Here is a 13,071-nt window from a genome sequence, read left to right as displayed (position 1 = left end):
GCCTAACATTGGGAGCTCACCCTGCTTCCTGGATTCGGTCAGCAAGTTCAGCAGCTCGGCGGTTTAACCCGCTGGGCCACCAGGGGGCCTTCCATCATAAATTTATTTATTTATTTATTTATTTGTGTCATTTCTATCCTGCCAATTTCAGCCCGAAGGTAACTCGGTGGCGTACAGAACCGGCACTATTAGATGCCGTATATAAATACATACACATCTCAATTAAAAGCAATTAAATTACATCATAATACATATAAAAAAGCATAAAAACAATAAAAACTATATAAAAATCTATAAAACCAATGTCTTCCGGTTCAAATTCCTCATCTATTTACATTTCTGTTAATATTAAGGTGCAGGTGAAGTGCTTAGCCAAACAGTAGCAGATAAAGAAAAAGACACCCAAAACACCAAGCCTGCCATCGTACGTACACACTGCCTGAAATAAAAAGTCCCACAAAACCTCTTACAGCTTACTTCTGAGCAGTTATGTATACATTTACACTATAAGTATTGTGTTCACCCCCTAGGTTATCAACAAGTTGATTAACTATTCTTCTTCAAATACAGGTATCCTTATGCAAACACTTATTCTTAAAATAACAGGAAACACGTTGCATGAAAAAGAAATGGTGTAACCTGGAAACCATACTTTGAAAAGCATGATGTTTGCTATCACAGTGTTTATGTGCTCTTAATATTATGCTTATCATTAGAGCTGCGCATATTAGGAAGTGCATAGTATTCACAATTCACCATGTTTTACTTTGGGATAAAGTAACAAAACAAAAACACACAGCTATTCACGTCTCTAATAGACACTAACTAATGAAACCTGCATGAGCATATGACAAAAGTAATTAACTGTGAGATTTATGAGGCTTCATAGTAATTCTAAAAACAGACTCTACCCTGCCATCTGCTTTGCTTGGCTATATGCAGGCATAATATTACCAATTCCTTTTTCTACTTCCTCCCTTTTGAAGCTTGAACTCTGCACTTCAGTCCATCCTGGGCATAACCACAATTATCACAGCTGTCATTATAATATTTAACTAAATTTCAAGTAATAAGGATCTCAAGTTAAATTAAGTTTCAAAATCAACTTTGATTCAGATTCTGGGTTCATCCAGACTTCTACATGGACCTGAGCATAACGGTTATGACTGTAATAACAGTAATTATGGCTCTTTTTATTCTGGATTTTAATGGTCACCAATTACAACACACATCACCCTTATAATAAGCATTAACTGGATTCTTTTGGTTAATTAAGATGCATATGATTGAAGTGCACAAAAGTGCCCATAGGCAGCCTGCTCCACTTCCTGCTTAGCCATAATCCCACAATGGTGTTCTGCAGCATTGTGTCTGCTCCATTCAGACAAATGGGTACGGTGTACTTACGGAGTGGCTCTGTAGCTCTGATCATTATACATCTGATGTGCAGGAGCATCGGAAACTGAGTAATCTGCTGGACTAGCAACCCGATCAGGATAGTCGGCAACTGGCATTGGTGATTCAGGCTCTGCATTTACAGTTTTCACCTAGAAGAAAAGATACAAGTTGAAATGAAGATATGTGCACAACACCAAACAGGACACAATCTTCTAGAGCTGAATAATGGCTTCACATTTTAATGAGGGGGATTTGAGATTCTTAAATATCACAAACTGTTTTCAAAAAGTGATGATCCCTCCTGGTCTTAAATGAAAACATTAACCATCTGCACCAGGACATTGAACATATCACATCACTGATGAACAGGAAGCGTTTTATTTGCCTTTCATGGGGTTAATAAGAAGCAACTTCATTCAGATACAATTGATCCATTTGCCCATTGCAAATCTCTTGAACCTTGTATTGTATTGTAGGTTCAATAGAGAGAGAGAAAAAAAAGCAAATCTCTTGAACCAAGTTAACTCTAATTAAAACCTATGTTGAGTCACCACCCTTCAATAAAGTATGGAATTTAGGCCTGTCGGTTTTGTTTCGTTAATTCGTTATTTCGTATTTAAATCGGTTTTTTTTGCATATCCGACGCGATATCAAAACATATTTTCAAACCCGGAAGGGTTTAAAAATATCGAAACAGCAGCCCCATTTTTTTTACGAGCTTCAGCTCGTCTCGTAAATGGAATGGCGGCTGCTGTGCTGACTTCAGTGCTGTGGTCATGTGCTGGTGCCTGGGAGCCAATCCGGCGCTCCCAAGCACTCCAGCAGTGAGTGCACCGTGGCAGGAGCCGATTGGATGGCGCGCGCGCGCTCACCCGCGCGCCATCCAATCGGCTCGGGCTCCTGCGCCCCCCTCCTCCTCCTCCCAGCTGTGTTGCAGGAAGTGCTAGGAGGAGGAGGAGGAGGAGGGTGCAGGAGCCCGAGCCGGATGGCGCGCGGGGCTAACAGCAGGAGCGGAGGCCGGTTGTAAAGGTGAGCGGAGCGTGCGCGCACCATCCGGCTCGGGCTCCTGCGCCCTCCTCCTCCTCCTCCTCCTCCTCCTCCTCCTAGCACTTCCTGCAACACAGCTGGTAGGAGGAGGAGGAGGAGGGCGCAGGAGCCCGAGCCGGATGGCGCGCTGCGCGCTCCGCTCACCTTTACAACCGGCCTCCGCTCCTGCTGTTAGCCCCGCGCGCCATCCGGCTCGGGCTCCTGCGCCCTCCTCCTCCTCCTCCTCCTACCAGCTGTGTTGCAGGAAGTGCTAGGAGGAGGAGGAGGAGGAGGAGGGCGCAGGAGCCCGAGCCGGATGGCGCGCGGGGCTAACAGCAGGAGTGGAGGCCGGTTGTAAAGGTGAGCGGAGCGCGCGCGCGCGCCATCCGGCTCGGGCTCCTGCGCCCTCCTCCTACTCCTCCTCCTAGCACTTCCTGCAACACAGCTGGTAGGAGGAGGAGGAGGAGGGCGCAGGAGCCCGAGCCGGATGGCGCGCGCGCGCGCTCCGCTCACCTTTACAACCGGCCTCCGCTCCTGCTGTTAGCCCCGCGCGCCATCCGGCTCGGGCTCCTGCGCCCTCCTCCTCCTCCTCCTCCTACCAGCTGTGTTGCAGGAAGTGCTAGGAGGAGGAGGAGGAGGAGGAGGAGGAGGAGGGCGCAGGAGCCCGAGCCGGATGGCGCGCGGGGCTAACAGCAGGAGCGGAGGCCGGTTGTAAAGGTGAGCGGAGCGCGCGCGCGCGCCATCCGGCTCGGGCTCCTGCGCCCTCCTCCTCCTCCTCCTAGCACTTCCTGCAACACAGCTGGTAGGAGGAGGAGGAGGAGGAGGGCGCAGGAGCCCGAGCCGGATGGCGCGGGAGGCCGGTTGTGTGAGTTAAGTTTACTTTTCAGGGCTGTATGTATGACCAATCCAGAAGCATTCTCTCCTGACATTTTGCCCACATCTATGGCAGGCATCCTCAGAGGTCTGTTGGAAACTAAGCCTGTTTGATCAAGAAAAAATTTCGATATTTAAAATATTTACAAAACTTTCCAAAAAAATGTTTTGTAAATATTTACGAAATTTCGTAAATAACAAAACATTTTTTTGGAAAGTTTTGTAAATATTTTAAATATCGAAACAAAAAAACACCCCAATTACAAAACGATTTTAGAAACAAATTTTTTCTTGATCAAACAGGCCTAATTCACTGTCAGAGGATGAGAATCACCATCAAAGGGCCCTTCCACACAGCCCTATATTCCAGAATATCAATGAAGAAAATCCAATATTATCTGCTTTGAACTGGAATATATGGCAGTGAGGACTCAGATAACCAGTTCAAAGCAGATATTGAGGGGTTTTCTGCCTCAGTAATGTGATATAGGGCTGTGTGGAAGTATCCCCAGAATATCAAGATGGAAAATCCCACAATATCTGAGTGCACAATGCCATATAACCCAGTTGAAAGCAGAAAATGTGGGATTTTATACAGCTGTGTAGAAGAGACCTTAGACATCTCATAGAACCTTCCACACAGCCATATAACCCAGGGCCCTTCTACACTGCCCTATATCTCAGAATATCAAGGCAGAAATGCCACAATATCTGCTTTGAACTGGGTTATCTGAGTCCACACTTAGATAATGTGGGATTTTCTGCCTTGATATTCTGGGATATAGAGCAGTGTGGAAGGGTCCCCAGAATATCAAAGCAGAACAACCCACAATATCTACTTTGACCTGGAATATCTGCCCTATATCCCAGTTCAAAACAGATAATTTTTGCAGTGATCTGATTTTTTAAAATCTCAATTATTTATTTCAGCTGAAAAGCTTTTTTCAAATATGAATATAACTAGATGCTTCAGAAGCCACAAACCTGGACCCAGTTGGTCCATGGGCTACACCTTCCTTACTCATCCCATGCCCTTGTTCCTTAGCTACCATCTGCACAATCCCATTCCCTTGTCTGTTTAGAGTTTGGCCATGTTTTACGGCAGTTGTCATCATAGGCTATTGGGCATTGTTTTGCGTTTTAAATTGTTGTTTTATATGTAATTGGTTTTACTTTTGTATTGCACTGTGTGTTCATTTTAGGCACTTTGTGTCATATGTAAGCAAGTCCCTTTGGGAAGATGGAGGTGGGGTACAAATATAAAGTTACTACTACTACTACTACTACTACTACTACTATTGCTCCTGATTTACAAGTACCATCCTCATGCCTCTGGTTTGCTTCCAAACCATCCTCAAACAAGCTATGTCCAAACCATTCTCAAGCAAGCCACAGAAGAAAACCAACAGCAAGCCATAAACAACTTCTCTTGTGTCCCAGAGGAAGGGAAGTCACAGTGCAGTGTTCAAACTGTCATGATAAGCCACAGATAGAAGATATGTAGTTTATTTAGCCAATCCTGTTTGCAGAAGCCACAGTCAAAGCAACATGATAATCCAGAGTTCACCAGGATTCGGCCTTATCATAAGGTATCAGTACACTCAGTACATCAAGCTGCTATGACTAATGATGACTATTACACCTGGAACTGAGATCCACACCAGGAAATCCCTTCTTGGTTTATCATGCAGAACAGGGCCGGTACAAGACTTTGGCCATATTCGGTACAATATGTGATATAGCCACCTATTTTGCACACCATGGGGCTATGGAGAAACCATAAGTCGTAGCAATAGCATCTCCTACATTGATCCCAAAAACTCTAATCTAAGAACTCAAATTGTCATGAATCCTGGAAATATTATGTAGGGGTAATGTGGGGAAACAAGGGACTGTGATGGTGAAGTGGACTAAACCACTAAGCTGCAAAACTTTCTGACCAGAAGATAGACAGTTCAAATCCACAAGACAGGGTGAGCTCCCGTTGTTAGCCCCAGCTTCGGCCAACCTAGCAGTTAGAAAACATGCAAATGTGAATAGATAAATAGGTACCGCTTCGGTGGGAAGGTAATGGCGCTCCATGCAATCATGCCGGCCACATGACCTTGGAGGTATCTATGACAATGCCGGCTATTTGGCTTAGAAATGGAGATGAGCACCACCCTCCAGTCGGACACGACTAGACTTAATGTCAGGGGAAACCTTTACTTTTACTTATGTGGGAAATCAGGGTTAAAAGTCTACTGGAATTATTCCAAAAAAATTATTATAGTAAAGCTAGGCAGAAAGCCAGCAATAGCTCAGCCATCACAAAACAACTGGCTAATCATTTAGATTCCAGTTGAAACATAGATACAACTTGGTTTACAGGCAAGCACCAATCCTTCATGTCTTTATCAGTTGGTTTTCGCTGATGGCTTATGGTATTTTCAAATGTGTTGCTGTTTTAGAACTGTGGCTTTAATAGTATTTGTTTGCCATGCTATGTGAGCTTTTAGCTGCTCTGGATTCCTTGCGAGGAAGAAGGCAAACACACGAATACACAAAATGTCTAAACAAGCTTATCTCTCGGGTGAAATCAGCTTGTTGAAAAAATTATCAAGAGCACACACATTTTTACCTGTCAGCAAAAAGCTTTCACTAAGGGAACCAGGAGGCCCAACTTGGGAAATGCATTCCACAGAAAAGGCTCAATTTCAGACCAGTTTCACCCAAGACAACCTGCCCACAGCAAAATCCAGTTGCCTTTACTTCTTATTTGAATGACTTTTTTGGTCCTTTGAATTCACTTGCAGGCCAATGGACCACTGCCCATAATGGTGCTAAATAGAATTGCAAACCATGCATTTAAAATGTCTGGCTCATGCAAACTGCATACGTTGGAAAGTCTGGGTACACCAACCAGAGCTCCATATTGTTTTGTTTTCAAGCCACTCATGAACCAAAGATTGTAAATAGTGCAGCAAAAGTATTATAGGAAGCCATAACAAGTTAGTTTTGTTGACACCAAACAAAAAAAAGTTCCTTTTCAAAAGAAATATGAGTGAGACTGGCTTAGCAATATGATTAGTAATAGTGCAGTTAGTAGCATTTTCAAGTTATGTTGAAAGTTACGTTTAAATCAGCCATGGGCGAACTTTGGCCCACCAAGTGTTTTGGACTTCAACTCCCACCATCCCTAACAGCCGGTCCAAAATACCTGGAGGGCCAAAGTTTCCCCATGGCTGATTTAAAGGATACTTTCAGTGGTATTCAGACAAGAAGTTTTCATGTTTATCGCATGCTGACGTTTAAAAAATAAATAAAAACAAGAAAAAAGAAACAAATAATGTACCAAATAACATTTACAGGTTATTCTTTTAAATGCTATAACAAGTAGTGACAATGGAGTAATATTCAAACAACTGTAATTACTGGGAGCAAATTATAGCAGGTCCTCTACATTTGCAGATTTAACTTTGCAGATTTGGTTCTTTGTAGATTTGATTGATACGTTCTGTCTGGGGATCTCTAGATCTTCCACCACAACTTTAAGATCAACTTCTTCTAGAAGTTCACTAGAGTCATACTGGAAGACTAGAGATATCTAGAAAAATGTTTACTCAGGTTAAAAAAATGTATTTGCAGTTCAGACCTATGCACTTCCGCATCGGAGGAAGGAAATACAAAAGGGAAGGAAGGAGAAAGAGGGAGAGAGGGAGGAAAGAGTGAAGGAAGGAAAGGCAAAAGGGTGGAAGGGAAGGAGGAAGAGGGAGGGAAAGGAGGGAGGGAGGGAGGAAGGAGAAAGAGAGAAGGAGGGAAAGAAGGACAAAAGAATGGAAGGGAAGGAGAAAGAGGGAGCGAAGGAGGAAGGCATGAGAAAAGGAATGATGGATAGGATGTTGTTAGACAGGAAGGCCTGAGAAAAGAGTCCAAGGGGCCACATCCAGCCCCTGGGCCTGAGTTTGCCCATACCTGCACTATACTTTAAAAACAGCAGCTCTGGTCCTTGTACATGTCCTCATAAACTAAGTGCTTGCATTGGGCTGACCAGTCACTTCAGGCTACTTGATTGTCTGTGAGGCAGCTTTGCCCTAGACAGGAAACCTGGGGGCCAGGACACTATGTTCAACTATGTGCCAGGATAGTTTCTAAGATCCACCTATTCACATACTCAGGAATGTTTCTCCCTAGGTGCCAGAATTTTTGACATTCTCCATAGAAGGCATGATGTCATAAACATAACATAGGTGGAGGCAGCCCTCCTGGTGTGCCCTCTTCCTAAGCAGCCCATCCCATTTCTGTGCAAGGGAGTATCTGCACAATGCAACTAACAATTATGTAGAAGACAAATGTTCAAGGCTACAACAGAGCACACATTCTTCTCAAACATACAACTTTTTTCTGCGGAACGTACCATAAAAAGAACCTGTCTCGTAAAAAAAAGAATATTCTTCATATAGAGATCAACAATAATATTTTTCTGTAACAGTTAAGAGGAGTAGACATCACACTGGCACAAACCCACCAAGGGCTGTCTCTCTAGCACCAAATTTGCAGCAAAAAAGCAGCATTTGACCTTGAATACAAGCATTTCCCCTTTAAAACAAGACACATACTTTGCTAACAAGCAGATTAGTTTTCTAAGGGGCCTGTGGGGAAACTCATCACTGAGGAGGAAAGGAAAAATAAGTCTAAAATGCTCTCTTCTTTCACTTGTCAATGTCATAATTTTTATGCTGTCTATGATCTCCAAGAAACCGGTGTAACAAACTTCATAAACGTTTGTTTTATTCTATGGTTACATCTAAACCTCAGAGTTGTGGTCCTGGCAGTTAACTGCATACCTGTATATCGTGACCTCAGGATTTCCTTTAGACAGAGAAAGGGGCAGAGAGCAGCTTAACTGGTTTTTCAGGCTTTATTTGAATATTTGCAAAAGCCCTTTCCAAAGGAAAAAGAGGCAAGGGCTGTTAAAGGGATTTGACATTTCCCCCATCTATTCCCTATGGCACAACCATGCCAAACAACCTTAGGATAAAATTCCCTACAAGATTGAAATTTTGATAAAGAGTCGCCCAAAGCCACAACTCTCTACAGTCATAGCATGTTGTGTTATAGTCAGGTTTTTCACACCACATCACAGGACGCATGACAGGAGTGAAATTTTTAGTTTGAATAGCTTTGCTGGAACAATATATTAGAAGAAAGTAATAAATAGGAAAATCACTGAACCATGAAGTTGGAAAAGACCACAAGGGCCATCCAGTCCAACCTCCTGCCATGCAGGAATACCCAATAAAAGAGAGAGGACTAAACAATGCCCCTCCCGTTGTAGATTTTTATGAGTTTAACAACACCCCCAAGGTCCTTGGATGAAGTACCAGTTGGGGGGAAGGTGGGGGAAGGCACAAGGTTAAGACTCTATTAGTTATTGCAAACACCAGTTAAAACCTGCTGGCTTTGGCCACCACTTTTTCTCTGATCAAAGGCAACAGCCTGGGATGGGAGGGGGCAGGATCTTGGCACAGAGCCTCCATAGGACACTTTAATCCCTTCAAGTGTAAATTGATTGCCTGGAGAAAGACATTCCACATTCTGGGCACTATTGTCATGTATTTCTGTTGGTGGTGCCAAATAATTCCATGGGAGGAAAAGGTCCTTTAAAGCCCTAAATACCTAACATGAGTTGCTTTGAGTTTTCTGGGCTGTATGGCCATGTTTCAGAAGCATTCTCTCCTGACGTTTCACCCACATCAACGGCAGGCATCCTCAGAGGTTGAGGAGTCTGTGGGAAACTATGCAAGTAAGGTTTATATATCTGTGGAATGTCCAGGGTGGGAGAAAGAACTCTTGTCTGTTGGAGGCAAGTGTGAATGTTGCAATTGGCCACTTTGATTAGCATTTAATGGTGATTCCGGCCATGAAAGCCTTCGACAACATACCTAACATGATATTTACACTGATAATCAGCACTTGAATTTTGCTCATAAATATGCAATAGCAAGCTCCAAAGAGCTCACATCAGTCATCATTAAATTCTGAATCAGCTAATTTTCCTGTGCACTTCTCAAAAGCAGTCTAACATGTGTCAGTAATCCGATCTTGGAGATAGAGCAGAATATAAATAATGTTCTTGTTATTGTTATTATTACTGATGATACTAAGGCATTTGTGTCTATGTCCAAATCTACTTTCTCCAGAAAATGCAAAGCATGAAAAGTTAGTGCTTAAAAAAATAATTCATTTCATTTCTTCAATCACAGTAAATTCAACATTGATTTGTTATCATTTATATAACTTAAAAAGTACTTCATTCACATAACAGCAAAATCCGAAGTAATTTCCCCTTGTATTGACGAAGGCTTTCACATTCAGAATCACTGGGGTGTTGTGTGGTTCCTGGACTGTATGAGCGTGTTCTAGGACCATTTTCTCCTGATGTTTCACCTGCATCTGTGGCTGGCATCTTCAGAGGATCACCAGATGCCAAAAACAGATGCAGGTGAAACATCAGGAGAATTGCTGCTAGAACACAGCCATAGTGTCTGGAAAACCTCACAATACCCAAGTAATTTCCCTTTGTTATTTAAAAATCCTTTAAAAACAAGATTATCCTAATTTGTTAAATCTCATTTCAGAGTTCTTAGAAAATGTGCTCTACTAGCACAAGCTTTTAAGAGAGATTTTGGCTAGCTCCTGCCATCTGTGAATTCAGGGAGAACCCTAAAATCCAACCCAGATCTTTCAAGGAGAGTAAAGGGCCTTCCAAAGCAGACTGACCTCTGTTACTAGATTAAAAGGCTTCCTGTTCAGAGAGCAATTTAGCCTAGTTTGTTTTGTCAAACAACATCTTGATACAGCTGGCTATAGTTCATGAAAGCTCATACTATAAAACATTTGTTAGCTGACAAAGTGCAATAGGGTGGTTGTTGATTTAGCCTCAATCCATTTTTCAGAGGCTTCTTGGCATGAGAATCATAGAGTCATAGAGTTGGAAGAGACCTCATGGGCCATCCAGTCCAACCCCCTGCCAAGAAGCAGGAAAAGTGCATTCAAAGCACCCCCAACAGATGACCACCCAGCTTCAGTTTAAAAGCCGCCAAAGAAGGAGCCTCCACCACACTCCAGGGCAGAGAGTTCCATTGCTGAACAGCTCTCACAGTCAGGAAGTTCTTCCTAATGTTCAGGTGAGAAGGTGCAGAGGCAGATATTATAGACTTCCAGATTATCATGCACCATGATTACACCTATTAGTAATTGGAACAATCTATACATGAGACACTGTGGTCGCTTGCTGAAATCAACTCTCAAAATAATACCAGAAATACTATAATACTACTCGTGAAGATCCCCATATCCACATGTGATTTATACCCACACACACTGAAGGTTGTTACACAAAATTGCAGATACGAATGAATCAACACTATTCAATTGTCTAATTTCTGATTCCAGAATACCAAAAAGTTAAACTGAAGGATGAAGAGATTAATTGAGAAGTGTCACCCCTACAAATTTGCTAGGTCTTCCAAGGTACCTCTATTGTAAGTTCAGGGGGAGAGATACCATAAAATTGCCTGCAAGATTCAGCAAATTCCTAGAGAGAACAGGCATGGGTAAGTTAATCACAGATATGGTTTCTGTACACCAACCTAAAACTCCAAGATGACATGACAACCAGATTAATGATAGACCACAGACTGAACAGAAATTCCCACATAGGATGATAGGGAATTATTTGCTAAATTGAGCAAGGAAGCCCTGCTTTATATCAGTAACCTAAAGCCCCTTTCTACCAGCTACAGAGCAGTGATATAATCCTAAATAACCATGCACCAAGATTTCCCAAGCTGGTAGAAAAGAGTGGGACACCAAGGCTTGATGCTTATTCTCAGTTCCAATGAAAAAAAAGACTCAATGAATCAATGTGATTTACCAATTCCTTGGTTTATCCTTCACCAATTGAGTCAATTTAGTTCCAACTTCAATTACTCAAGTTGGGACTAACCAATAGAAATTGGACCAAAGTATCCATATTAACTAAGCTCTATGGTGCTGCGATGGGTTAAACCCTTGTGCAGGCTGAACTGCTGACCTGAAGATCGGTGGTTTGAATCCACGAAATGGGGTGAATATAAAGATTTAAAGATGGGCTTAAAGCTAACCTTAAAAATGGTGGCATAGACACCAAGAACTGGGAAGCCCTGGTCCTTGAGCGCGCTAACTGGAGGTCAGCTGTGATTGGTCAGTGTTGTGGAATTTGAAGAGGTATGAATGGAGGGCAAAAGGGAGAAACGTGAGAAGTGGAAGGCGTATCAAGTCAACCATGACTGGGACCGCCTTCCATCTGGAAACTGATGTCCTCACTGCAGAAGAACATGCAAATCAAGAATAGGGCTCTACAATCACCTATGTATCCACTTGGAATGCCATCATACTCAGACAACAAGGGATCGCCTAAGTAAGTGCTAGAAGAAAACTAGGACTTTATAGCAAAAACCTACCAAACTCCCATTGCCTATATCTATCCTGCTAATTATTAATAGCACATTAGTGTCTACCACATTTAGCCAAGACGGGAATCTTGAAATGTGGAGTGTATCATAGAAGAAATGACAGCATACAATTCATCGTGGCTGTAAACAGCACTATTTCCCTCAACAGTCAGAAGAGCAAGTTGTCCTCCTGCTTGCATAGCTGAACTAGAACATGGAGACATACAGCTCAGTGATTCACATGTCATTAACAGGCACACCTAAATCTATGAAATCTGAATCCAAACACATATCACGCATGTATACTTTGCAGATAATTGTGATTGTCTGCAGTGAACCACTGAGTGTTTTATTAACACCAAACCCAGATTTGTCTCTATGCAACATGTGAAGTAATTCCAAGGCCATGTATAGGAACTGTCATACATTGAAAAAAGCAATACCCAAGAATTGCAAAAAATCCTTTCTGTAGATTCATTTAGATTAAGGGTTGATGTATATATTAGCAAAAAAAAATGAACCCAATAGTTATGAGCACTTTTCTTCTTCATATGTATACTGGTTAATGACATTTCCAGTGTGTGGCAAATGATTATGTACTGTTAAATATGATGGACTAAACTGTTGTTCAGGAAATACAACTCATTAAATGAAACATGCAGGGAAAGACAGGAGGAAGTGAGAGAAAGAAGCATGCACTCAATACCAAACCATAGCTTGGCTTTACAGAACTGACCTAGTATTGGCAGAGTCACTGCACTTGCTACAGTCATCAAGAAGGGATGTTGGAAGTAACAGGTTTCCTTGCTTCTCTAATGGGAGAAGGCACTTCCTTGAACATCTGGCATTAGTCCTAATGCTAAAACTAGGTTTATGGAGACAAGCCAAACCACATATCACAGGCTTGCTTACACATAGCTCATATTCCAGAAGTATAACGAAGATCCTGTCCCACAGCCAAGTGAATAGTAAAGGTAAAGGTAAAGGTTTCCCCTTGCCATTAAGTCAAGTCGTGTCTGACTCTGGGGGGTGGTACTCATTTCTAAGCCGAAGAGCCAGCGTTATCCTTAGACACCTCCTAAGTCATGTGACCAGCATTACTACATGGAGCACCGTTACCTTCCCGCAGAAGTGGTACCTATTGATCTACTCACACTTGCATGTTTTCGAACTACTAGGTTGGCCAGAGCTGGGACTAACAGTGGGAACTAACCCTGCTCACTGGATTCAAACCATCAACCTTTCGGTCAACAAGTTCAGAAGCTCAGCAGTTTAACCTGCTACATTTTTCTAACTA

The 13,071-nt window shown here is 42.5% G+C and overlaps 1 protein-coding gene across 1 annotated transcript in view; it reads right to left on the bottom strand.

Moving 5' to 3' along the window:
- OCLN (occludin) overlaps positions 1-13,071 on the bottom strand; it is a 38,896-nt gene that overhangs the window by 14,263 nt on the left and 11,562 nt on the right. The window contains exon 5 of the mRNA XM_060761699.2: positions 1,408-1,547. Within this exon, the coding sequence (XP_060617682.2) occupies positions 1,408-1,547 (140 nt within the window). The remainder of the gene's footprint in view (positions 1-1,407; positions 1,548-13,071) is intronic.

Source organism: Anolis sagrei, chromosome 2 (genome assembly GCF_037176765.1).
Source record: "Anolis sagrei isolate rAnoSag1 chromosome 2, rAnoSag1.mat, whole genome shotgun sequence".
NCBI lineage: Eukaryota > Metazoa > Chordata > Lepidosauria > Squamata > Dactyloidae > Anolis > Anolis sagrei.
Note: the sequence above shows the minus strand (reverse complement) of the source record. Positions and strands in the feature narration are given on the sequence as shown.